This window comes from Pan troglodytes, chromosome 3 (genome assembly GCF_028858775.2).
Source record: "Pan troglodytes isolate AG18354 chromosome 3, NHGRI_mPanTro3-v2.0_pri, whole genome shotgun sequence".
NCBI classification, from domain to species: Eukaryota; Metazoa; Chordata; class Mammalia; order Primates; family Hominidae; genus Pan; species Pan troglodytes.
Genome location: NC_072401.2, coordinates 177,812,098 through 177,838,472, shown reverse-complemented (window position 1 = coordinate 177,838,472; position 26,375 = coordinate 177,812,098). Strand labels below are relative to the sequence as shown.

The 26,375-nt window shown below is 36.8% G+C and overlaps 2 protein-coding genes across 16 annotated transcripts in view; one reads left to right on the top strand and one right to left on the bottom strand.

Moving 5' to 3' along the window:
- Positions 1-2,780: 2,780 nt before the first annotated feature.
- SPATA4 (spermatogenesis associated 4) lies at positions 2,781-13,834 on the top strand. Of its 2 annotated transcripts, XM_016950964.3 has the most exons (7): positions 2,813-3,107; positions 4,863-4,992; positions 5,369-5,487; positions 5,598-5,818; positions 10,231-10,347; positions 12,555-12,625; positions 13,580-13,812. In XM_016950964.3, exons 1-7 carry the CDS (start codon positions 2,890-2,892, stop codon positions 13,586-13,588), a joined length of 885 nt encoding a protein of 294 aa, XP_016806453.1. In that variant the 5' UTR covers positions 2,813-2,889; the 3' UTR covers positions 13,589-13,812. The 2 variants fall into 2 exon arrangements, with proteins under 2 accessions (NP_001008990.1, XP_016806453.1); NM_001008990.1 differs by lacking the exon at positions 12,555-12,625 and having other exon boundaries at positions 2,781-3,107; positions 13,580-13,834.
- Position 13,835: 1 nt separating this feature from the next.
- Positions 13,836-26,375, bottom strand: part of WDR17 (WD repeat domain 17) — a 118,766-nt gene continuing 106,226 nt past the window's right edge. For 6 of the 14 annotated variants that reach the window (XR_010156756.1, XR_010156757.1, XR_679916.5 and 3 more), the window contains 7 exons: positions 25,897-26,038; positions 25,044-25,146; positions 23,695-23,796; positions 21,284-21,382; positions 20,786-20,969; positions 18,834-19,005; positions 13,836-14,977 (listed from right to left, as the gene is read on the bottom strand). Coding sequence is in view for 6 of the 14 variants with exons in the window: in XM_009448593.5 (XP_009446868.2) it covers positions 18,886-19,005; positions 20,786-20,969; positions 21,284-21,382; positions 23,695-23,796; positions 25,044-25,146; positions 25,897-26,038 (750 nt within the window). In the remaining 8 variants the exon portion in view is untranslated. Of the gene's footprint in view, positions 14,978-15,651; positions 19,006-20,785; positions 20,970-21,283; positions 21,383-23,694; positions 23,797-24,040; positions 24,218-25,043; positions 25,147-25,896; positions 26,039-26,375 lie in introns of those variants that run through there. The other 8 variants (XM_009448593.5, XM_009448595.5, XM_003310574.6 and 5 more) reach the window with 3 other exon arrangements.

Below are 26,375 nucleotides of genomic sequence, written 5' to 3'. Positions count from 1 at the left end.
GCAAAACTGTTTACAATTAAGCCCCAATCTAGTTGGGCGTGGTGGCTCATGCCTGTAATTGCTGCACTTTGGAAGGCCAAGGCTGGAGGATTGATTCCTCAAGCCCACAAGTTCAAGACCCGTCTCTATAAAAAATTTAAAAACTGACCAATCATTGTGGTTTGCACCTGTAGTCCCAGCTACTTGGGAGGCTGAGATGAGAGGATGGGGTGGGAGGTTCACTTGAGTCCAGGAGGTCAAGGCTGCAGTGAGCCCTGAGCACGCCACCGCACTCCAGCCGGGCAACAGCATGGGTCTGTCTCAAAAACAAAAACAAATAAACCCTAACCTATAGATCTAACCTACCTCTCTAGCCATTATCATCTAAACCTTTGGTTGACAATGTCTCTTTGGTTGATAATGCCTAAACACTTTCTCTAACCCTAATGGGTTCTGTTCTTTCCTAAAACTCATTTAAAAAACCCCTCATATTTCTATGCAATTGCTCCCATTAGTCACTCTGTGTGAGATTGCCCCTTCATCATCCAAATAAATTTCCAAGATCACCTTTAAAGCAATCATCTATGCTTACTGAGCACTACGTGCTGCACATTGTTTTAGGCTCTTTATAGATTTCACTTATTTAATCTCTACAGCTCTGTGGTGTATCCTATTTATTTCCATATTTTACAAATACAAATGTTAAATAACTTGCCCAAAGTCATATAGCTAATAAAAGGTAGTGTGAACCCAGAAACTCTGAGACAGGTCTCAGTTAATTTAGAAAGTTTATTTTGCCAAGGTTGAGGATGAGCACCCGTGACACAGCCTTAGGAGGTCCTGACATGTACCCAAGGTGGTCAGGGCAGTTTGGTTTTATACATTTTAGGGAGACATGAGACTTCAGTCGACATGTGGAAGATGAACATTGATTTGGTCTGGAAAAGGTGGGACAACTAGAAGCAAAGGCAGGACAACTCAAGCAGGGAGGGGGCTTCCAGGTCATAGGTAGATGGGAGACAAATGGTTGCATTCTGTTGAGTTTCTGATGAGCCTTTCCAGAGTAGGCAATCAGGTATGCATTTAGCTCAGTGAGCTAAGCGGTGACTTTGAATAGAATAGGAGGCAGGTTTGCCCTAAGCAGTTCCCACTTTGACTTTTCCCTTTAGCTTAGTGATTTGGGGGAGGTGGGGGGGGTCCCAAGATTTAATTTCCTTTCACAGTAGAAATGGCTATTCAAAGCTTTCATCTTAATCAGCTTAAAATACCACCTTCTAAGATCCAAATTAATGGTCATCTCTTTTGAGAGGACTTCTTACACTCTCCCAGGCCAAAGTATTTGCTTCCTTTCTGGTGCTAACATATTTTTACCATGGCAGAGCTTTTCAGTGTATGTAATCTTTTCACTGATATTTCTATCTCTGAATCTCTTATAAATGATCTGCCGCACAGAGCTGTCCAATCGAAATTCCTGTAGTGATGGAACAGTGCTGTGTCTGTCCTACCCAACATGGCAGCTACTAGCTACATATGGCTATTGAGCAGGTGAAATGTAGCCAGTGGAACTGAGTTTATTTAAATTTAAGTTTAAATAGCCACATGTGCCTAGTGGCTACCATATGGTAAAGATCTAGCACATACTCCAGGATAGTTCCTCAGAAAAGGTTTACAGAATGAATGAATCATTCATTACAACTTTTTTAGCCTAACAGAAAACACTTACATAGCTTCAGTTTTGGTTTTCTTTTTTAACCACATACAGAACACATTGGTTTACTTTATTAATAAGCATGTATATGAATAAACATTAAAAATATTACATAGTATCATTATCAAGATCTATCCCATATTTTACCATGTGTATGTATCCACAGGGCCTGTCACCTGGCTCTCTGCAGCCTCAAGTTCCTGAGCTCAAGCAATCCTCCCACCTCAGCATCTGGAGTACTTGAGAGTACAGGTGTGCACCACCACACCTAGCTATTTTGTTTGTTTGTTTGTTTGTTTTGTAGCGAAAGTCTCTCCACCTTGTGTTGCCCAGGCTGGTCTTGAACTCCTGAGCTCAAACGATCCTCCCGCCTCCACCACCCAAAGTGCTGGGATTACAGGCATGACCCACTGTGCCCTGCCAAGCAAAAAAAAAAAAAAAAAAAAAAATTGTGGTTGTAAAAATTTTTAATGGATTTTAATAATTAAGCTTACATATTTATAATTGCCTATGCCAACTTTGCAGTTGTTTTCTTTGTGTTCAGATAGATCCCAAGTGACTAGATGAATGCGTGGCACATAATATGGACTCAATACATATTTGTTGAATTAATGAAGGAATTATGCCTACTAGGAGATTTTAATTGTGAAAATCTAACCTACACATCGTTTTCAAATATTAATGTTTACAAATACTTAATGCAATAATTAAGGAAATAGTTATGTTAAATTTTGTGGACATTCATTTCCATTTCAAAGATTTTTTTCCCCCATCTCTTCCAATTCCCAAACAAAAACTGTCCTTGGCCTCTGGAGTCTTCTCACACCACTCCTCAAACTAGAGGACTGAAAATAGGCCTTTGGCTGGGCAGAAACCAACAATATTTAAAATACAAAACTTATGAACGATGACATAAGAAAAAAAAAGCTCTAAATAGGTTAACAGTGAGGCCAACTAAATCTGAGATTGAAAGCGCTCCCCAGACCGCAGCCACACCACTGGGACCACAGCTTTGCCTCCCTCAATATCCGGCCCCGCGCTCCAAAATCTGAGTAAAGCGGAAATACGGGCGGCTGCTGCAGCGCTTGCGCAGGCGCTGAGGTCTCGCCCCATAAGACTCCGCCCCGCCCCACGAGGCCGCCCCGCCAGCTTTAAGGCCCAGCCCCGCCTTCTGCTGTTGCCGCAGCAACCCAGAAAGCGCCATGGCTGCCGCCGGCCGGGAAAAAGGGTATGTGACACAGACTGCGGCAGCCCTAGACAAGTCACCGTCACTTTCGCCACAGCTAGCAGCTCCCATCCGAGGGAGGCCTAAGAAGTGTCTGGTCTATCCGCATGCGCCGAAGAGCTCCCGCTTGTCTCGTTCCGTTCTGCGTTGGCTTCAGGGTCTGGATCTCAGCTTCTTCCCCAGGAACATCAACAGGTGCTTGAGTAAGCCAGTCCTAGGCACCCCCGGTGGGCGCCCCGCCTGCTTTCCGCCGCCTGCCAGGCCTCAGATTGCCTACCCTGGCCTGGCTTATGTTTCAAATCAAGACCCCCCCACCCACGCACACACACGAAAACACTATTAGGGAACAAGGCTTTAACAAAATACCACGAAACATCTTGTTTATTCAATTAATCAACCAATCATTAAATTGTAGACAATATAGAATGCTTTGGTGACTACAAAAATATTAAAATAGTCAAAGCTTTTTCTTTAGTGATATTGGGCATTAATACTGGTAAGGACGGCCGGGCACAGTTGCTCATGCCTGTAATCCCAGCATTTTGGGAGCCGAGGCAGGCGGATCACCTGAGGTCAGGAGTTGAGTAACAGCCTGACCAACACGGTGAAACCCCGTCTCTACTAAAAAATACAAAAAATTAGCCCAGTGTGGTGGCGGGTGCCTGTAATCCCAGCTACTGGGGAGGCTGCAGGCAGGAGAATGCTTGAACCCGGGAGGCGGAGGTTGCTGTGAGTCGAGATTATGCCGCTGCACTCCAGCCTAGGTGGCAGGGTAAGACTCTGTCTCAAAAAAAAAAAAAAAAAAAAAATACTGCTAAGGATCAGTTTACCCTTTGTCGGAGATGGCATCTAGTTTGAGAGTTACCAACAAGTTTTTAAAGTTGCTGCTTAATTGTAGGCACTTTGTATGTAACTGGCAGCTAATATTTGCTCTGGGAATGCAAACTAAATTCTATAAAAAGGCGATGAATCTTTTGCAGAACTCTGGTTTAAAGTAGTCTCTCCTTATCAGAGAGGTATAGGTTCCAAGATCCCCAGTGGATGCCTGGAACTGTGGATACTACAGAACCCTCTGTCAGAACACATTTCTGTTTATGTCTTCCATCCACAAATTTAATGCCTTTTTAAAAATCTTAACTAAGCACTTATCACACTGTGGCTGAAAGTTTTTCAGTTTGAGGTGTGATGGCGAAACTATCAAGAATTTCTTTTTCTTCATATTTCAGGAATATGATTCATTCCTACCATTGTAACCATTCTTACAACTTTCTATTAAGTCAAGAACTTTCATCTTTTCACCTAAAGGAATAATTTTATGGTTTCTCTCTGGCATATCTGAATCACCAGCATCACTGCTCTTGCACTTTGCACACAAGCGCACCACACTGTACAGTTGATCTGATGACTAAAAGGTGACTGATGTCTACAACGTGGAGACTCTGGACAAAGGGAGGACTCACATCCTAGGCAACACAGAGCAGGCAGGGAGGTTTCATCAGACTGCCCAGAACAGAGTACAATTTAAAAGTTACAAATTATTTCTTGAATTTTCCATTTAATATTTTCCGACTGTGATTGACCCAAGGTAACTGAAACTGCAGAAAGCAAAACTGCAGATAAGCGGGGGACTAGTTTACTAATTTGTCTTCAGTATTCCTTACAACCATGCCTCTGAAATTTTAAAGTGCATATGAATCACCTGGGGATCTCGTTGAAATGCGGATTCAATACAAATTAACAGTTTGGGTTCATCAAAAGAACACCAAAACCTTTGAAACGTAGATAATCTTAGCAAAATTCCACAGTAGGTACTCCTTAGAGCAACGATCCAACAACACTCACTTTACAAGATACTTTTAGTATGGAATATTAGACTAGTATTAATTATAAAATAATACAAACTGCATAATTAACTACACTTTATTTCATTTCCTAATTGCCACGGATCAGAGACTTTTCAAATGGCTTCCTAATTGCAGAAATATTCTGTATATATTACCCCTGGGAACTTGAATTATCATCCTTTGAAAACGGGACCTCTTTAAAAGTCAAGTTGGGTAACTGGGCACAGTTGGAGAAGGTACGTTAGCAATCATTTACACTTTTAACTGTTAAGATGTTTGTTTTAAAGTGTGCCATGCTAATTTCCTGGATCTCTACGTGTATGTGTGTGACTGTGTGATACTGAGTTGGCAGCTTGTTCCTGTGTATTACAAAGTTTATTAAATTCCAACTGTTTATGTCATGAGTCACCTATGAAGCTGAGCATAATTATTTCCATTAGCATCATATATACTGATTGGTTTTCCTGCTGAATATTATCTTTTAATAACTAACGTGTTAAACACAAAAATTACTTCAAAGGTAAATAAAAGGGAGATTAAAGTGAATTCATAGTACTTGGAGATTTTTATAAAATTTCTTATGATAAAAACATTTTCTTTCTACTATTAAAGTTCCTGGCAAGAAAAAAATTTAAATTACCTAAAGAACTAATCCATGGAACAATTCATTGTAAAGCTGGAGTGCCTGAAATATTGATAGAAGAGGTTTACACTTTATTAACACATCGAGAGTAAGTTCTTTGTAATTTCCTAGTAACACAATTTAATGTGAAACTTTTGATAATATAAAACTCATTGCTAAAATGTTGCTTGTCAACAGTATTTTATTTTTTATTTCCAGAATTAAAAGTATCCAGGATGACTTTGTGAATTTCACGGACTATAGTTACCAGATGCGTTTACCCCTGGTTTCCAGGTCTACAGTTTCGAAGTCTATTAAAGATAACATTAGGTTATCAGAATTACTAAGCAATCCCAACATGCTGACCAATGAACTTAAAGCGGAGTTCCTCATCCTTTTACATATGTTGCAAAGAAAATTAGGCAGAAAATTGAATCCAGGTAAGTTTTCCTTGGAAACAGCTGAGTTCTTCCAAGCTCTATCAGGCTATTCTTGAGCACAGATGAAAGAAATGTCGGCACTGGCCCATTTTGCTATCTTCTGTAACTGGTTTAAAGGGAAATTACTTCTTTAATGCTAGCAGTGAAATGATTTATTAGCATTGGAGTGGTTTATAAATCAATCTTTTTGGTGAAGGCATAAGTTAACACAGTATACAGACACTTCTTTTTAGAAACGTATATGTGTATGAAAAATTCTTGTAACCTTTCACAAACAAGTTCATATATCAAGTAACTAAGGAGTTTAAGAGTTAAGCAGGACACTCATCCCTTGGGAAAAGCCTGGATTACTATGATTCACTGTGGATGCTTTCTACAGTGTGGACAATGTTATCCTTTCCATAGTAGGCTTGTTCGGATGTAGATGGTAGAGCAGATTGGGGCAATCATGGCAACTTTCCAGACGTATCACTGAAATCATTCTCTAAGTACCCAAACAAAGCATTTGCCATCTGCATTTGCCAGAGTCACGGGCAGGTTGCAGAGTAATTGAACTTTCACTCTACATGTTTTTGTTTGTTTTTCTGGCAGTTTACTCAGGATACCACTCATGTATTGAAATTTTATTTCACTTGATTCCAGACATCTAGAGACCGCATCATTTCTGTGGCACCCAAACATTCGGGAAAAGAGGCAGATGTAGGTCATTAGGATTTCTCTCCCCTGTGAACTTTTTCTGAAGAAAACCATTTTCTCTCTGGTTTCTAGCCAGAGAGGAAAGCACCAATTTTAACATCTCCTAAAATTGTGAGATGGATATTTTAGGTTTTGTCCTTCCTTACTCTTGTCCATTCTTCCATCTCTTATATTTTGTTTTCTCTTCCTTGATTTTTCTCATCTCTGGCTTTACTCATAAATTCATGAATAAAGACATGATTCAGGTTATTAATGAGAAGAGTTTTATCTTGAAACATTTTGCATGTTTTTAAACATTAAAATTTTGCTGTGATATTTATCACACATGCACGTATATAATGTATATGTACAATTTAAAGAAGATGACTAACGATGAAAACACATTTTGTATATCCCTACACAGGTTAAGAAATAGAACATTACTAATCCCTTTACCTTCCCCTTTGTGTCCTCGGACTGCATTCTCCACATTCCCTTCCAAGAGTAACTATCATCCTGCTGCCTTTGTTTATAATTTCCTTGACTTAAAAATCTAGGCCGGGCGCGGTGGCTCACGCCTGTAATCCCAGCACTTTGGGAGGCCAAGGCAGGCGGATCACGAGGTCAAAAGTTTGAGACCAGCCTGACCAACATGGTGAAATCCCGTCTCTACTAAAAACACAAAAATTAGCTGGGCATGGTGGCATGTGCCTGTAATCCCAGCTACTGGGGAGGCTGAAGCAGGAGAATGGCTTGAACCCAGGAGGCTTAGGTTGCAGTGAGCCGAGATTGTGCCACTGCACTCCAGCCTGGGCGATAAAGTGAGACTCTGTCTCAAAAAAAAAAAAAATCTATACATACTATTTATATATTATTCTTTATTTCATTTACCTACACATACTATTTAAATATTATTTTTTATTTCACTCATATATATTTTTAAGTTTAGTTGATTTTATGAAACTCTGTAGTAGGCAGAATGAGCCCCCCTGCTATCCATGTCCTAATCCCTGAAACCTGTGAATATGATACTTTACATGGCAAAGAGACTTTGCAGATGTAAAGTTATGGACCCCAAGATAGGGTGTGTATGCTGGCTTATTCAGGCAGACCTGATCTAATCACACAAACCCTTAGAAGCAGAGATCTTTCTTCAACTGGAATCAAGACACATGTAGCAGAAGGAGAAGTAAGAGATCTGGAGTGTGATAGGCTCTCAACCTGCTATTGCTACAAGGGACAACATGGAAAGCATGAGAAGGTATGTGGTGCAGCTTCCAGGAGCAAAGAATTACCTTGGGCTGACAGCCAGGCAATAAACAGGGGCCTTAGTCCTGCAAACATAAGAAAGTGCATTCTGCCAAAGAGCTGAGTGAGCCTGGGAGAAGATTCATCCCCAGAACTTCCAGAAAGGAATGCAGCCCTGCCAATACCTTGCTTTCAGCCTCGTGAGACTCTAAATAGAGGACACAGACTTCTGTACCATGAGATAAAAATGGCTGTTTTAAGTCATGATATTTGTGGTAATTTGTTATGGCAGGAATGAAAATCAAATACAAGCTTCATAGTTAACACTGTTCCCATAATGAGATTATAAATATATCCTCCTATATTTAAATTGATTAAAGTGAAACCTTTTAAGGTTTAAATTGATTAAAGTGAAAACCTGTAATCTGTTAAGGGAGGAGACCACCCCCCATATCGTCTTATGCCCAATTTTGCCTCCAAAGAAAGAAGAAGTAAAAACTAAAAGGCAGAAATGAAATCCACAGGCAGACAGCCCAGTGCCGCGCCCTGGGCCTGGTAGTTAAAGGTCGACCCCTGACCTAATCGGTTGTGTTATCTGTAGATTATAGACATTGTAAAGAAAAGCACTGTGAAGATCCCCTGTCCTGTTCTGTTCCATTCTAATTACCGGTGCATGCAGCCCCCAGTCACGTACCCGCTGTTTGCTCAATCCATCAGGACCCTCTCACGTGCACCCCCTTAGAGTTGTGAGCCCTTAAAAGGGACAGGAATTGCTCACTCAGAGAGCTCAGCTCTTGAGACAGGGGTCTTGCTGAAGCTCCCGGACGAATAAACTGCTTCCTTCTTTAACTTGGTGTCTGAGGGGTTTTGTCTGCGGCTTGTCCTGCTACACTGTTACTTCATCTGCAATCCACATGAAGAACCAATTGCCTCAGCTGCATGTTTTGAGTAGTCTGTTCTTTTCCCACTTATTTGTAATGCCCTCTCATGTTTCAGTTTGCATGTATGTATGGGTCTGTTTCTGAACCTTCTGTTCCAGTTTGTCTACATGTGTGTCACTTCAGCATCTTGTCTTAATTATTATTGCTTTATAATTAGTGTTGATACTTTGTAAAGTCCTAAAATTTGTTCTTCTATGAAGTATTGTTTCTATTTCATTTACAGTGATTTATTGTTATGAATTTATTAATACTGCCCGTTGTTATATGTATTCATATCTAACATACTATTTTGAGTTTTTTTTTTCTCTTTTTCTGTTTCTTCTTTTCATCTTACCTATCTTTTCTTCTTTTGGACTAAGTTTTTTTCCGAAGATTTTTTTTTCCCACTAATTTTGAACATTTTAAATCTCTACTCTTTTTAGTGCTAATCTATACATTTTAGCATGCATATTTATCTTAGTCTAAAATTAATCTTTACTCTCTTCCTGAAACTGCAAGGACCTTAGAACACTATGACACTGATCCCTCGCTGCCACCCCTTCACCTCCTTTCAGTTCTTTTGTTGTCTAGCATTTCAGTTCTGTCCAGTTATATTTTAACACCACAAATCAGGCATCATTGACTTTTCTGTTTAAAAGTCTATCTTTGTAGAAAACTAACCTGTATCTCTGTTGTCTTTTGAACACATTTTTTCTTTAGCTACAGATCATCTAAACCCTTCAAATTCTTGAGCAGTGCTCTTTTTCCAGTCTTGATTCCTGAGACTGCTGATTTTAAACATTTCTCATTTGTGGCCAAAGTAATTAATTGTGATAACTATAGTTCTGGCAGTGTTACTGGCCAGAGTTGTGTTTAGTGTTGACAGAGCATGACTGGTGAGTAGGAATTAACTTAGCAACTTCTTCAAGCCTCAGTGAAGGATGAGTTGCAGAGGAGGAAGTGATCTTTAGAAGCACAAGGAAATTGCTCAAGTATTTCAGTTTACAGGATTAGTTAAAAAGAAATATGGGAAACATGGAAATAATTTTAATTCACAATTTTTATAGTACAAGATATGTGCAAAATGAAAGATACTGTATGATTTTATCAAATATAAAAATACATAAAACTAACCTATAATGATAGAAGTCAGGATAGCATTTTCCTTTTAGAATACTGTCTTGGAAAGACATGAGGGGGCTTTGGGGTACTGGTAACACATCATTTCTTGATCTGGATGATGGTACCCTAAGTGTATTCACTCACAAATTCATTGGAGTGAATTACACTTACTGTTTGTTTACCTTTTTGTATATACATTATAATTGAATAAAAACTTACCAAAGACTAACAGGAACATAAATATATTACCTTTAAAGTAACTATTTTGTGTATTAAATATATTGTGAGCAATGTGGGGAGGGACTATTAACCTAGGTATTCACACTACTCAGGAATATGATAAACAGAAATTTAAATAATTTACTTAATTTTTAAATTATGGCATCTTATTTTGACAATGGCCATTATGGCTTTTTAAGAAATAACTTTTGTGTTCATATTTTATAGAATGGTTTGATGTGAAACCAACAGTGGGAGAAGTTACTCTCAATCACCTTCCTGCCCAAGCCTCTGGGCGCAGATATAATTTAAAAGTTAAAAGAGGAAGAGTTGTCCCTGTTTTACGTAAGTTTTAACTCTTTGCTTCTTAAAATTGATTTTTTTTTTGCTTGACTTTCTTCAATTAAAGTTTTAAAAAACGGTTAAATAGTTAAAATGTTGGTATAGGTCAACATTCAGTCCTACACTGTCAATTACACTGGTATGCAGTTCTTTATGATAAGTGAAGGGAACATGTCGTCTGCTAAGTCGCTGCCCCCTCCCTAGCCTGCTACAATCAGATCCACTGAGTTCTGATTTATGCTTAAATAGGTGAGTTGGAAACACGTCAGGCTCATTAGAGTTCAAAGCTCAGTTCTTCAGTAGTCAGAGGATGAGTCAGTCAGTCCTGAGACAGATATAGATACTTGCATACTAAGAATTCTCAATCAGTTGTATTACAAGAAGTCACTTGATTAAACCCTGTTAATTCAAAAAGCATTTATACTACAGGAAACTGTAGCCCATGGTCCAAATTCAGCCTGTTGCCTGTTTTTGTATAGTTCACAAGTTAAAAATAGTTTTTACTTTTTTTCTTTTTTGGAGACGGAGTCTCACTCTGTCACCCAGGCTGGAGTGCAGTGGTGCGATCTCGGCTCACTGCAACTTCCACCTCCTGGGTTCAAGCGATTCTCCTGACTCAGCCTCCTGAGTAGCTGGGACTACAACGCACGGTGCCACGCCTGGCTAATTTTTTGTATTTTAGTAGAGATGGGGTTTCACCGTGTTGCCCAGGCTGGTCTTGAACTCCTGAGCTCAGGCAGTCCACCCTCCTTGGCCTCCCAAACTGCTAGGATTTCATGGTTAAAAAAAAAAATCAAAAGAAAAATAGTAATTCCTGACACATAAAAATGCTATGAAATTCAAGTTCCCGTGCTCATAAATAACAGGGAACAGAGCCACTCCTGCTCATTTTATGCCTTGCTTACGGCTGCTTTGACCCTTCAACAGTTGGGTTGAGTAGTTGCCAAGGTGACTGTCTAGTCTAGAAAGTTGAGTTGCCAGATTTAGCAAACAAAAACACAGGGCAATGCAACAAATACCTCTGAGGACATATTTAGGACACGCTTTTACTAAAAATTATTCATTATTTATCTGAAATTCAAATTTAACTAGGTGTCCTATATTTTATCTGGCAACCCTACCACAAAGCCTAAAATATTTACTCTCCAGCCCTTTACAGAAAATGTGTGTGGACTTCTGCTACAGATTATGTTTCCTGACGTGTTGAGGGATTTCGCCGGGGATAAAAGTTATTCGTATACATAGAGTCTTTGAGAGCAGTGCCAATGTTCCTTTTTTTAAAAAAACAAAAAAAAAACTTATGATTTCTCAGAACCTTTAATATGCTAATATGCATTGTAAATATTAAAGGGGAGAGAAGCAGAATGAAGTGTTTTCCAAACTCTATTTGATCACACATCACTATTTGGTTTTGCTTTGTTTGGTGGCCTTGTAGAACTAGTGTTCCTCATAGCACACTTTTTAATGTCCAAACATCAGGCCAGCCCATCAAAATCCCTTTAACTCTTCATCCACCTGAGGCATAGTAAACATAATAGAATCCAACGGAAGTGGATAACAATGTTTCCATGAATAAAATGCATCCATAGTTCCACCTTTAGATTCTAGGAATATATCCTCTCCTTCAGCCTGCCTCAACCTTCTTCTGTTGGTGACATTTGTGGTGAAAGTTCCAGCAGGGAGGGAGGTGAAGCCACAGTGGTAGGGTGAGCATAGGAGGAGGGGATCAGGAGGTATGGAAAGGAAACTGCAGGTAAGTTTTGTTTTTGTGTTTAACTTGCTTGCCTCGTTCCCCTTATGATTAACTGAATTTCACTGGGAAAGGGAAAGAGCAGGGTCACCTGCTTTGGGACCTGCAGTGAAAAGGTAGAAAAGAGTAGTAATGAGTCACAGCACGGCTTCCTTCCAGTATAAGAAAGAGATGCAAATAGGCCAGAGACAAAAACTGATGCCTGCTGATATTTGAATTGCTAAAGAGTATTTCTCATTTTTGTTATCTTTTTTGAAAATCTTCAAGGTTCACATATGAGTTTTTAGAAAAACTACATGGTATCGTTACTTCAGATCAGGATTCCAAGTAAAATGAATTTTTGCTTTTACAATTTTAATAATGTATAAGTGGCCATAAATAACTCCTCCCACTTTATTCTCTACTGCTCTTTTTTATGATTCTCTGGATGCTCTTTTATGATTCGCTTTCATCTCAACAGTCTTGCTCTCTTTGGAAAAAGAGATGGGTTTATGGAAGCCTTCATTGGACAAGGTAGATCAGGATGGGAAGGTGAACATACATTTATTTTTTTTTTACTTGTCTCAATCCTGTTCCAGATAATATACTTGGATTCTCTTAATCTAGGCACATAGTAAATTAATGAATGATGTGGATTCAGCTTTGGTAATTATATGGATGAGAACTATTAAGTGTTAAATAATTTTTTCTAAATTTGTTCAAAGGACTTCATTTCAGTTTCTGATAAGAGAGTAGAGTAAATAGTTCAGGTCTGCTACCATAGTTTGATAGTTAATGGAAGGAGGAGAAGCAAAAACACTAGACTGTAGGAACGTAACTCTGTTTTACCATCTAAGATTTCATATAATGGCACTGAAATCACAGGCTGTTCACCTGAAAATCTTCTAATTATCAAACAGGGGGGCCAAAATTAATTGTAAGTTAGGTTGTTACCTTTGCTTTTTTCTTTTTATAACACTCAAGTTCCTCTACTTGTTTACCAAAATTTAGTATCTAGCAAAATTATGGGCCAATGGAATATAGATGTCTTAGTTGCCACTGGCCCCTCCCATTAGAACTGAGTGACCTACAGAGTCTGGGTGGCTAGCTGGAATGCCTCAGTGTAATCAGAGCTCCATAAACTGTATTATGAATCATGGACGTTTGTCAAATCTAAGTATAAAATTGTGCTACTGTTGCCTCAGCTGCTTTCTGAAGCAATATCTAAGAATAGTTGGGTCATATTCAGTATCAGATGCACCAAAATAAGCCCTGGAGATTTTTAGGCTGATGACTTTTGGAAGTGGCTGACATTCAGACTTTTTTTAATCCATGAGTACTATAATGCGTGATTTAAATATTCTTGTTTACCAGGCATTTAGATTAACTGTGCTTGACCTCTTGCCAATCATTCTGCATATATTTGATACATTAGACATGTTGATGCTTGTATGAATATTTAGTAACCATGAATTGATTTTAATTTTGCTTATTTAAATGTCCCAGCAAATATAGGTAGTGGTGGCAGTTCACATAGAGAAATACATGTGAAGCAAGCTGGACAACATTCTTATTACTCTGCTATGAAACCTATCAGAAACATGGACAAGAAACCTTGAAAAGCACCTGTCAAATGGCTTTGAAGAAGTGATGCCACCATCTCTAGCCATAATAAAGAAACAGAATCACCTAGTATTGGATGTATTTCAATAATAAATAGAGTGGTGTCTTTTCCATAATTGTGTTAAAGAACATTTCTTTTCCATTCAATTTGTTTATTAAACTCCTATGCCAGGCATTGTTGAAAATACAAAATTAAATAAATTAGTACAGAATGAGCAAAAATAATTTTAAAGGTATAAACATAATTCACCATGATGAATAAAGAGTTCTTTCTCATAATTTTGTAGGAATGGTGAATCTACTTTTTCATATGTTTTCCTTATTAGAAATTAAAGGTTACTGCTTTGCCTATTATATAGTTACACATCACATTCATTAATTAAATCGTGTTCTGAATGATTATTATACTTTGGCCCATAGAACATCTTGATCATCTCTAAGAACAGCCTGAACTTAAACCATTAAAAAAAAACAGGTGTCCCTTCTATTGAAAACAAGTTGTGGGGAAAGAAAATCATCCTTTTCTTGGAATTTGATTCGGTGTTTAGCAATACATTTAGTTCAATTTAAAAGTTCCCACTGGTTGCTGCTATGCCCCATATTTTAACTGAAGGGAAACAAAAGCAGACTGATGTCCTGAAAAATTAATAATCTTTTATATATACATGGTAATTTTATATTTTATATGTGGAAAATTTTCAACTGGTATTATTTATGTTTGATACTAGCTCATTAATAGTCTCATTTGACTCCCAAGATGAATATTACTAATGTCAATTTTCAGTTAAACTTACCAGATTTTCTGCATTTTTGAAAGTTCAGACTGTTTTATTAGCAATTCTACCTCCAGAGACTTCCTTGTTAAATTTTGCATTTTTAGAGAGATAATATTTAAGAAGACTAATAAAGCCCGGATAATACAGATAACTTACTGGGAATGTGTTCAAAATCCAGTTTTATCTGAGGTAAGAGATCTAGGTCAAATGCATATCTTAATCAGCTATAAGTAATGTATCTGTTGTCTTGCATTCTCATGGGACAATCTAAAGTACAAAATTATGAGAATAACTTTTAACCTATATACTTCCTTTGGAAAAGGTTTGAGAAACAAGTCTCTGAAGCTCAGCCATGAAAAAGATCCAGAGAAGAGGATTAATTTTGGGTAGAGTCAAATAGTAAGTTTCTTTGTCCTCTTGGTGCTGTGTTCAATCTCCTGAAAGAGCTCATCACTCATGGCCCGACTGTGGTAAGTTCCCAAGAATCCTGAGGGACCTATAGAGACTGGAAAATAGGAAATAGTCTGTAGGCTTCATTACATAGTGATTATGTAAATGAAGATACAGGATGGTCAAAGTGGGTAACCTCAAGAGTTTCTTGAGGATGAATTGTGCAACAGAAGCCAACACTACAGGCATATCTTAGACCATTTACTTCAAAAAGAATCTTTGACAGAAGGAAGCAATGAAATTTTCTAGGAGCTATAGCAGCTGCTATAGGAATAAAACATTTTCTTTTCTGTTTTGTTTTGTTTTTATTTTTGGTTTTTGAGACCTAGTCTTGCTCTGTTGCCCAGGCTGGAGTGCAGTGGCGCAATCTCAGCTCACTGCAAGCTCCGCCTCCCGGGTTCACGCTATTCTCCTGCCTCAGCCTCCCGAGTAGCTTATGGGAATAGAAGCTACTATGACATAGCATTTGTATTAATGAGTAAGCACTTTCTCCATTTTTATAGTAATTTTGGGGTATACTGTAGTCAGTGTTTCTATAGTGAAGAATCAGCCTCTGGAACAATTCAATGAAGTGATTTTCGTAGGTTACTGAGTAGGGTAACAACTCAGTTGGACAGCTTAGCCCTTTCACACCTCTGATGACTCTGATCCAAGCATTTATGGAGAAACACTTGTCTTTCAAAGGTGTCTGGGGAAAGAAACAACTACTCAGCCGGTAACTATGTCACATCAGGATTTAACTGTAATATTTATTAAAATTTAAAGGACCTGAAATACGTACATACATATAAATCTAGATAATGACATGCCAAATTATAGCACAGTCATGATATATTTTAGCATGAAAGTACATATTTCATTTATGTACAAATATCTCAAAGATTTGGTACAATAAGCATTAATTAAGAGTTGACTATAAAGATGTCTTCTATATTACTGATATACTAAATATGAACTACTAAATTTTACAAATAATTTGTGAGGCTTTTATTATATTTAGAATACCTTTTGACTTAAAACTGAAATAATATAAATGTTATAAGGACAACAAAATACAGTCATTGCTCTAATGCAATCATGTTCCTGAACACATCTGGACAATTTCATAGAAATATATATATATATATATATACACACACACACACGCACATATATATATTTCATATATACATGTATATATATACACATACATATATATTTCATTTGTCTTGATTGACATAAAAATCATATATTTTCACAAGATGTAACTATTTTGATGTTGTAATTTTGTGAACCACCTAGTTACTAACTTTTACAGGCAAAATATTTTTCCAATGCTTTAAAAATCATTGTCTAATGAGACTCTTCCTTTACAGAGGCATATTTAAACCTGCAAAGTAATTTGTCCACATTATTGGTAATATGAACATTTTCAAATAGTAAAATAAATTCATATAATTTGCTTGGGTTTCATGCATATGAAATCTAATAAAAATACTTTTATGAATTAAAAAATTTGTTTTTCATATTAAGGTACAATATATACAGATTGACATAGTCAAATGACATTTATAATTCTATGAAAAATTAATAGAGGTAATAAGATATAGACATTGTAGAAATCAAAGATAATAGAATGATGGTCAAATCCATCCAATTTAGATTTCAGACAGAAATTGGGTGGCTATTCTGTTGTATTTATGTGCTTAAAGACTTGCAAAATTTTTTCTTCATCTTTTATACATAAAAATATTATTTTCCTGCATTCATTAAAAATACAGAAGTAATGATTGTTTATATACTTAATGATATCCTTTTAAGTATGTAAGCACAAAAAGATAGGCTTATTTATTTATTTTAAAATAAAAAGAATGACAGTAGGATTGAGACTGCCATTTTCAAGTGAGGGGTTTTTAGTACATATGTGCCAGTTAATAATCCTCCTCACCTAAGAAAAATTTGAGTTACAGATATCTCTAAGAGTTTAAAAAAATACATCTCAGGTACTCTTTTTATATGATCCATTGCATCTCTGAGTTGTGTATATTCTCTTCCATAATATTAATTATTTTTATATATATAATTTTTGGAGATGGTGGTCTTGCTCTGTCGCCCAGGCTGGAGTGCAGTAGTGCGATCTCAGCCCACTGCAACCTCCGCCTCCTGGATTCAAGCGATTCTCCTGCCTTAGCTTCCTGGGTAGCTGGGACGACAGGTACATGCCACCACACCCAGCTAATTTTTGTATTTTTAGTAGAGACGGGGTTTCACCATGTTGGCCAGGATGGTCTCCATCTACCGACCTCAAGATCTGCCCATCTCGGCCTCCCGAAGTGCTGGGATTACAGGCAATTTTTTTTTTTTTAAATAAAATGGAATTTAAGCCTGTAATGTCTTTTTAAGGAATCAAAAGTGGTCATGTGATAAATATGATACATAGATACATAATATATATTTTTTCCAGTTTTAAGAAGTTTTGTTAAGAAGGTTTTAAAAATATTTTAAATGCAACAAGTTTAAAGATAATAAAAGCCACAAGTATTCTAGTTATATGAGATTATTCTTTCATCAAACAAAAACATCTATATTATAAATCTTGTGAAACAACTTGAGTATCAAAGTACTTCCAGTATGCATTAATTTAATAAGTTTCAAAGTCAGAATTCTAGTCCAACTGAAATATCTGTAGTCACATTATCAGGCTTTTCATAGCTTCACACTTTTAAAAAACATTTTAAAAGTTAAATCAACATAATATATCCAAAAATTCAACCAATATCTATTTACAAACATTTACTTAAAACTAATTTTCATCAAATCAATTGTGGTTTTTGTTTGTTTGTTTTTTGAGGCAGAGTTTCGCTCTTTGTTGCCCAGGCTGGAGTGCAGTGGTGCGATCTTGGCTCACTGGAACCTCTGCCTCCCAGGTTCAAGGGATTCTCCTGCCTCAGCTTCCCAAGTAACTGGGATTACAGGTGCCCGCCACCATGCCTGGCTAATTTTTGTATTTTCAGTGGAGACAGGGTTTTACCATGCTGGCCAGGCTGGTCATGAACTCCTGACCTCAGGTGATCCACCTGCCTTGGCCTCCCAAAGTGCTGGGATTACAGGTGTGAGCCACCGTGCCCGGCCAAATAAATTGTGTTTTAAATAAAGTTAACATAAATTGACTAGAGTATACTGTATAAATTATTATACACATTAATCAAAACTAATATCCATGCATGCTGAATCTCTTAAAATAGTCACTTTATCACCTAATGCAAGCTTTCATACATATTCGACTGCATTTTGTGATTTTTACCCGCCAATTTTTTTCATGCCTATATAACTTACACCTTTACAATGGGACAGTTAAACTTCAGATAAAAAAACTGGTAACATTTTCTTTTTTTTTAAAGTATTTTGAATGTGTATCCATTTATTAATATTTACTAAACTTATAACTGAAAACTTTTATTAAAACAGCTAACGTTAGTGGTTTACTATGCATTTTATAAAGGAGAACGTAAGTGTTTGTTAAGTTGAAGATCACTGTGCACACCTTACATTTCAACATTTCAAGATATTCAATCATTCAAATATCCATTAAGTACTTACTGTATGTCTAGCACTATTCTAGGTGTTGCACAATTTAATATGTTTCAATATTTCAACCATATGATATTTTGGTATCTTTTATGCTGTGTGAAACTTTTATATGCTTTTTAGATTATTCAGTCCTTTATAATTTAAATGATTCCTCCTTCCCAAACGTAGCTATTACTGTTTATAAAGGAGGCACCTATTTTTCCTTTAAATTTTATATATATATACACACACATATTTTGAAGTTAATGAATAAATTTCACTGCTATTTCCCACCTCTCCCAATCTGCAATCCTTCTCCCAACCTCTGGCACTTGAGCAACAAAGATTAAGGTAATACTAACCCATGAAAGTTTTTCTTTAAAAAAAAAATCAAGCATGGACAAAAATCTTCTATCAGAATGGATTGAGTCGTATTCCAGTCCCTAAAGGTGAGAATGGATTCACCTTTGCCCACATCAAAGCATCATTCAAGGAGATAGCAGATTTCCCGTCTTCAAGGAAAAACACAGGGCCCTGCACAGTGAGAGTTGAGGAAAGAGAAGATGAGATTATAAATTTGCAAAGTATTTTTAAACTTTCAGAAAGAGAATCACTGCAATAAAAAAAACATGATATTTAGGCAAAGCTAATAAAAAAATGAAGACTATGAGAAAATTAGTTTTTTTGAGCTGGACCCAAATATAGAAACATTTTCAAATGTCTTAACATTACATCATTATACCCTAATATCTGTCAAAATAGAATTGTTTACAATTTAAATTCTTTAAATACAATAGTAATGCCAATGACAAATATGTTTTGTTAATCTGGTAACTGCCACAGTTTACTTATTCTATAAAAGCATATATGTCTAGTAATAGGCTTAAATATATTTCAGTATTTTACTCATGTAGCCTATGTCGATACAGCTGGGGAAATTATTTAAGCCAGAAACTTTATATGTGCTCTCCAGAAGATGATGAATATTGTTCTATATTGTATATATCGTTTAAAATACGTTTAGCCATGTGATTTTCTTGCTTATTTATAATTTAGTTGCATCAGTTATGATATATGCCAGGGTAGTGATAAAGAACTAAACGTGAAACGTTTTCAATCTATATTACCTAGCTCTGATAAGGAAAAGCATAATTTCAAAAACAGAAGATTCATACAAATTATGTTTTCTTAATTAGGTTCTAAAGCTGTTGAGTCTGGGGTCTGATTTCAAATGATACAACTTGTTGTTAGCAAATTATTTCTAGATAATGGAAAGCTCATCATAGGAGTATGTAAAGTAGACAGCTCCTATTAGTAGGCACTAGAAATTTCACAATTATAACCCAAACACGTCAACTTTCTGTTGAAACAGAAATATCCTGGCAGAACAGTACTCCATCTATACCAGTCATGTGGGCCTCGGTGTATATGAGATAATTAGTAGCTCTTTCCCTGGATGCAGGTTTGGCTACAGAGAGGTTAGATAGTGTCTTTTAGGTCAAGGTCAGATGGAGAAAAGAAACCTTAAGAAAAGGAGGAAAGAAACCTGAAGGTACCACGTACTAGAAATGGTATACAAAGGGCAGAGAATGGCAATGATGGCATACTCCAAATATTTCATAATGTTTCTTGCTCTTTACTAAAAGTTATTTAATTTCCTGACTTGGTTCTCTATTTGTGAGCATAAATGGATAATAAAGGTGTATACAACTATATGTCCTGTCTTTTGGAAGATACTGGTTATGTTTTGAGACTAAACTAGCTTGCAGTGGCAAGCTAAGCTACAGTTAAGGTTTACATCAGTATCCAGCTACTTCATTTATTTTGGGTGGCTATGACAAAACCTGCCTTCTTCATTGGCCTAGCATGGAAGCATTAGAAATGTGACTTTTCACATTATATTAGAAATACATAAGAATCTGCTCAATAAGTTGTGTATATTATTGGGTAGTGGGATCTTTTTTTTTTTTTTTTTTTTTTGAGACGGAGTTTCACTCTTGTTGCCCAGGCTGGAGTGCAATGGCTCGATCTCGGCTCACCAAAACCTCCCGGTTTAAACTTTCATGCAAGTATACATATTACATGAATTGCTTCTGTGGTAAGAGTCAGTACAATGATTGTATCTGAATTTATTTTAGGCAGAAAGAGGCCACTTGTACTAACTATGGAAGCACTAGAGGTAATATTTCCTTACTGGGCCCCAGTCCTAAATTACCTACTTTTATCCAAATTAGGCTTATTTTAAGATATCATTTCAAAAAGTAAACACGTAAAATGGTGAAATGCACATGTTATGTCTGATGTTAGGCTTTACCTGGATTTTTAATCCCGTAAGACAAGAAATGTGAATATCAGAATGACTTGGAAGATTTGATCCAGTCACATAATCTGGTCCAATAATTCCTTTCAGTGACTCTTCTTTTAGTCTCTTTAATAAAGTTGCATAAATCATTCTTTGTGAATCAGAAGGGGGTGTATACGGAGAGTCTTCTAATGATCTATGTTTTCAACAGATGTCAAAATTTCATTTTGTCGAATCACAGAATTTTTGATGTTTAGATTAGAAATTATCCCTGATGATTATTTAGTTCCCCTTTATTGATGGAGACAAATCCCTTTAGACTTAATTTATAGTAAAACAAAGGACTAAATGGCAGAAAAGTACGGTATTGTAAATTATTACTGCATATATGCCAAACAAATCAAGATTCATTATTCTGCTAAAATTAATGAGACCACACATACGTCCAACAAGTTTGTCTATAACATCAAATACCTTCTGCATTCCAATTTTTATATCATATTTGCTCACCTGTTGGTGGACTGTGTGCAAGCTCTCCATGCATCCAATTCCTCAGAAAGATATTCAATTTTTAAAGGTACTGACACCTCCCGACGTTTTAATAGCTGACTGAACGTGTGAAAAGGAAATTAACATCTGATACCAAAAACTAAGATATCAGAAAAAGCAAACAAACTTTAAATGTGATTTTAGATTTATATATTTCTGTATACAGACATTATACATTATATATAATATACATATAGAATATTTTCTAGTATATGCGTATATATGCTCACCTGTATATTTAGCACAGTCCCTGGCAAGTCAAAGTTATTCAATAAACATTGGGTGGATGAGTAAATGAGTGAGTGGATAAATAAATGAACTGCATAATGTATGAAGAATGGTTGGACAAGTTAAGTGATGTTAAATAATAGCCGCAGTGAGAGAGAACACTTAACCATGACCCTGATCATTTAATCTTGAATGACGGAAAGAGAACACAGGAGAAGGAGATTTGAGAAGAAAGATGATTTGAATTCTGAGCATACTGACTTTAGGCTGGAGTTTAGCAAGCTGCTGAATATACACATAGGAGTTTGAAGAGTAGGCTATGCCTGAATATAAGACACTGAGTTACCTCCATAGAGGTGATAGGTGAAGCTGAAAAGTGGTGAGGTTTCTGAAGGACACCGTATAGAAAGGAGACGGGAGGGAGTGGAGCCGTGGGAGGAGAGTGGGATGGAGAGGAGGAAAAAGGGAAGCAGAGGACGAGAGAATGAAACTTTGGGGACTCACATATTTAGTGGGTCAAGAAAATAATTATAAGCAGCAAGACAACAAAGATGGAATTGTCAGAGACGATACATTCTTTAATATTAGGAAATTATTAATTTCTCTTTCTAAGCTAACACATTCCCTAAACTTAGTCACATTCTCTCAAGTCTCTCCTGCCCTTGCAAATAAAAACCGTTCTTTTTCTTTTTGATATTAATTTAATGCTTAATTAAAAATTTTTCTCTTTACTTTTATCATTATATATAGCTGAACATATTAAACATTATTTTACATCTATGTGATATATCCTACTGCTCCTATAATATTTTTTAATACTGTTAAATGTTGCTTTCCAATTTTGGTTATGCTACCTATGTAGAAAGAGATTTTTCCCTGAGCATGCTGATAGTATTAATTCCATATTATTCCTTATTTGTACTAGGTGACAGCTAGTGCTTCACCTACGCAATAGGGAGAAGTTAGGAATGAGAAAACCTGTTTCTCTTAGAATCCTCTGCCACATATGAACTCAGAAAAACTGCTTAACCGGCCGGGCATGGTGGCTCACGCCTGTAATCCCAGCACTTTGGGAGGCCGAGGCAGGCAGATCACGAGGTCAGGAGATCGAGACCATCCTGGCTAACATGGTGAAACCCCGTCTCTACTAAAAAAATACAAAAAACTAGCCGGGCGTGGTGGCGGGCACCTGTAGTCCCAGCTACTCGGGAGGCTGAGGCAGGAGAATGGTGTGAACTTGGGAGGCGGAGGTTGCAGTGGGCTGAGATTGTGCCACTGCACTCCAGCCTGGGAGACAGAGAGAGACTCCATCTCAAAAACAAACAAACAAACAAACAAACAAACAAAAGACTGCTTAACCACAGACCCTCTGCATTTGTTAAAATGGTCACCTACTAAGCCATTTAGCTAACTACTAGACTCGGAAGAAGGTTTTTATGGAAGGCACCGTGAATTTTATTTTATAGTATAAGAAGTTTTAAGTACAAGGGCTGAAGTTAAACAAGTTGTTATAAAATGTAGGAGTATGGCTAACAGGTTATGCCTGAATATAAAATATTAAAATAGTAACCTGCTACTTACAAACTCCCTTTACTCTGCCTTTTCTGCTGTAGAGATTGAAAAGCTAAAATATTCAGTTTCCTATTTTCTTTTAGTGAGATGTGGGCATAAAACCCTAAGGAGGACTTTCCTTCCTGAATAAAATGGTCTTGCCAGGAGAAAGTCCTTTGTGGTCTCTTTCACTCTTACCTCTTTCCTACTCAGAATGTAGTCGTAATTCATGGAGGGCTAGCATCTATCTTCTAACCATGGGATACTCAAGCAAGAGGAAATAATCCAAAAATGTCATAGTGGAAAGAAGGGAGTATCAGGTCCTTGAAGAAATCACTGCACGGCAGTAAAAGCCTTAGAATGCCTGTCTCAAGTGTCTTGACATGAAAGATCAATAAACCCTAGGAGTTTAAGCTAGTATTCAAATTATTATTATTTACAGCCCAATGCATCCCTAATTTATGTGCTGCTTTATTATAAAGCACACGCTGAGTAATAATATATTTGATACTTTGTATAATCCACTTAGAGACTATCCATCTTAGCAAGAGAAATTGCTCTAATGTCATGATGGAGGAAAAAACCTTTTTTACCTTGTGTACTCATAAAGTGCTGGAACAATGCTTTGGTACTGTCTTCTGATAGCCAGTAATGCACCAATGTAACCACATAATATCAGCAACTCATTTCGAGCTCTAAAAGAGAATATATTTATTTTTATAAATTCCACAATTTGAGGCATAGAACATTACTGATACACACAGTTCATGTACTTTATATCTTCTGAAAGGTGACATTTATAGCAATATATGTTTAGAAAATTTTCTAAACTTAAGGAAAATTATTCACCAGTTCTTAATTCCTATTCAGATATTTATGCTATACCATCAATTAGACTATAAAATAAGCACATTTAAATAGTATTTCACTGTTGCCTACTTGCTGTTCTGTATTTCCTGGCTGTTTCTTCATGTAATTTATCCCTAAATAGCTCCTTTGGTCAGGTGGAGGGAGTCCTGGAATACCGTGTAGACTCACAGTAAAGAACGTCTTCTGCATTCTTGCTGAGGGAGTTAGCCAGTCTCCCAGGCTGCTGCATCATTTTTTCCATTTAGGCTTTAAAACAAAAAGAGCCCAAAGCCTCTCTTGTAAATTATACAAGAGTCTCTGAGGGCTTTAGTTATATAGATAATAATGTCTTTTAATAGTACCTGAATCCAGGGATGATGTCTATTTTGTACTTTCCAGCAATTTTACTTCTTTCCCACAAGCTCAGTATGGTGCTTTGCATACAATGGATATTTAACAAATATGACCATGAGTTTCTTAAGGACTTGAGGTCCAAAAGCTTTGAACTTGCTTTCTTTAAACCAGGTGTGCATGTGTGTGTACATATATAAACATACACATACTAGATATTATTAAGTGGGACCACTAATATTTAATACTCTGTTTCAAGTTGACCTCTACATTTTTTTTCTTAAAAACATAACAAACGGCCAGGCGCAGTGGCTCATGCCTGTAATCCCAGCACTTTGGGAGGCCGAGGTGGGTGGATCACGAGGTCAGGAGATCGAGACCATCCTGGCCAACATGGTAAAACCCCGTCTCTACTAAAAATACAAAAATTAGCCAGGCATGGTGGCGGGCGCCTGTAGTACCAGCTACGCGGGAGGCTGAGGCAGGAGAATGGCGTGAACCCAGGAGGTGGAGCTTGCAGTGAGCTGAGATCACGCCACTGCACTCCAGCCTGGGTGACAGAGCAAGACCTCGTCTCAAAACAAAGAAAAAAAATATATAACAAACAAAAATATAATATTTCTACAAGTGTAGCTACCTGTCCAAGATAATCCTATTTCCCGATCTGAATACCAAAAACAATGGAGCCACTTTAAAATTATCAAACAGATTCACTTATATATTTTGCAGAAAAAATACTCACTCAGTACATGTATGCAAGAGTAATTTTTCAGTACGAATATAGCTCAGTAGGTCAAGAACAGGGTATATGGTATCCAAAGTCCAGTCTGAGCTACTGATGTATTCTGGAAAAATTAAACCAGATGGAAGATTCATTAAATAACAGTCTCAAAATTTATTCATCCATTTTTAACTTATATAATTAATTTTCTGTCAGTCAGTCCTACTTACCTCTTTATTTTCTAGATCACAAGTATTTTCCTATTTATCCTCTCTCAGGTCCCCATACCATAAAATCAGAAGAGATGCCATATTTCACATCAGGATCACTCTCCTTTTTAAATTTAGGATGACTAGTTCTTGATTTTAAGTTGATCATTGATATAGTTTGGATGTTCGTTCTCTCTAGAGCTCATGTTGAAATGCAATCCCCAATGTTGGAGTAGGGAGGTGTTTGGATTATGGAGGTGGATTCCTCATGAATGGCTTAGTGCAATCCCCTTGGTGATGAGTGAATTCTTGTTCTGAGTCCACACGAGATCTGAGTGTTTAAGAGCGTGGCACCTCCCTTCCTCTCTCTCTTCATCCCTTCTCTCTGCCCCTGCTCTCACCAAGTGATATGCCTGCTCCTGCACCACCTTCTGCCATGACTAAAAGTTTCCTGAGGCCTCACCTGAAGCTGAGCAGATACCAGTGCCATGCTTCCGGTACAGCCTGCAGAACCATGAGCCAATAAATCTACTTTCTTTATAAATTACCCAGCCTCAGGTATTTCTTTATAGCAATGCAAAAATGAATTAAAACAATCATCAATATGAAAACAAAGATCAAATAAATGAGTATATTTAAAATTCTACTACCAACTAATTACTTACCTTTAACAAAGCTAATACCAATAGGAAGGGCTTTTTCAGGTTCTTGACTTAACAAGTAATATTTTACAGTTTCAAATATATTGTCATCTGCATGGGCTGTCTCAGCTAACTGCATACATTCTTCCACTGTGGGTAGCTTACACTAGAAAATAATTGATTTGAAAACAATGTTACTAAAATTCAAACGGATAAAAGCAATAGTGTAAGTACAAAATACTTTCAGCTTTCCTAGTATGGTTTTCTTATTAAAGTTATCTAAAATAGATGTAAATGAAATTATTTGAATTAAGAGAATATATTTATGGAAATACCTTTAAGATCTAAAAACAGTAAGAGGGGATATTAGTTAATGAGTTAGTAGTTTTCCATCACACAAATACCTAATAGAAGAAATAGAAGTAAATTGTCCTGATTGTGATACTGGAATTAGTACCCACAAATGCCATTTAGCACCCAAATGATGAAATTAATTATGTTAG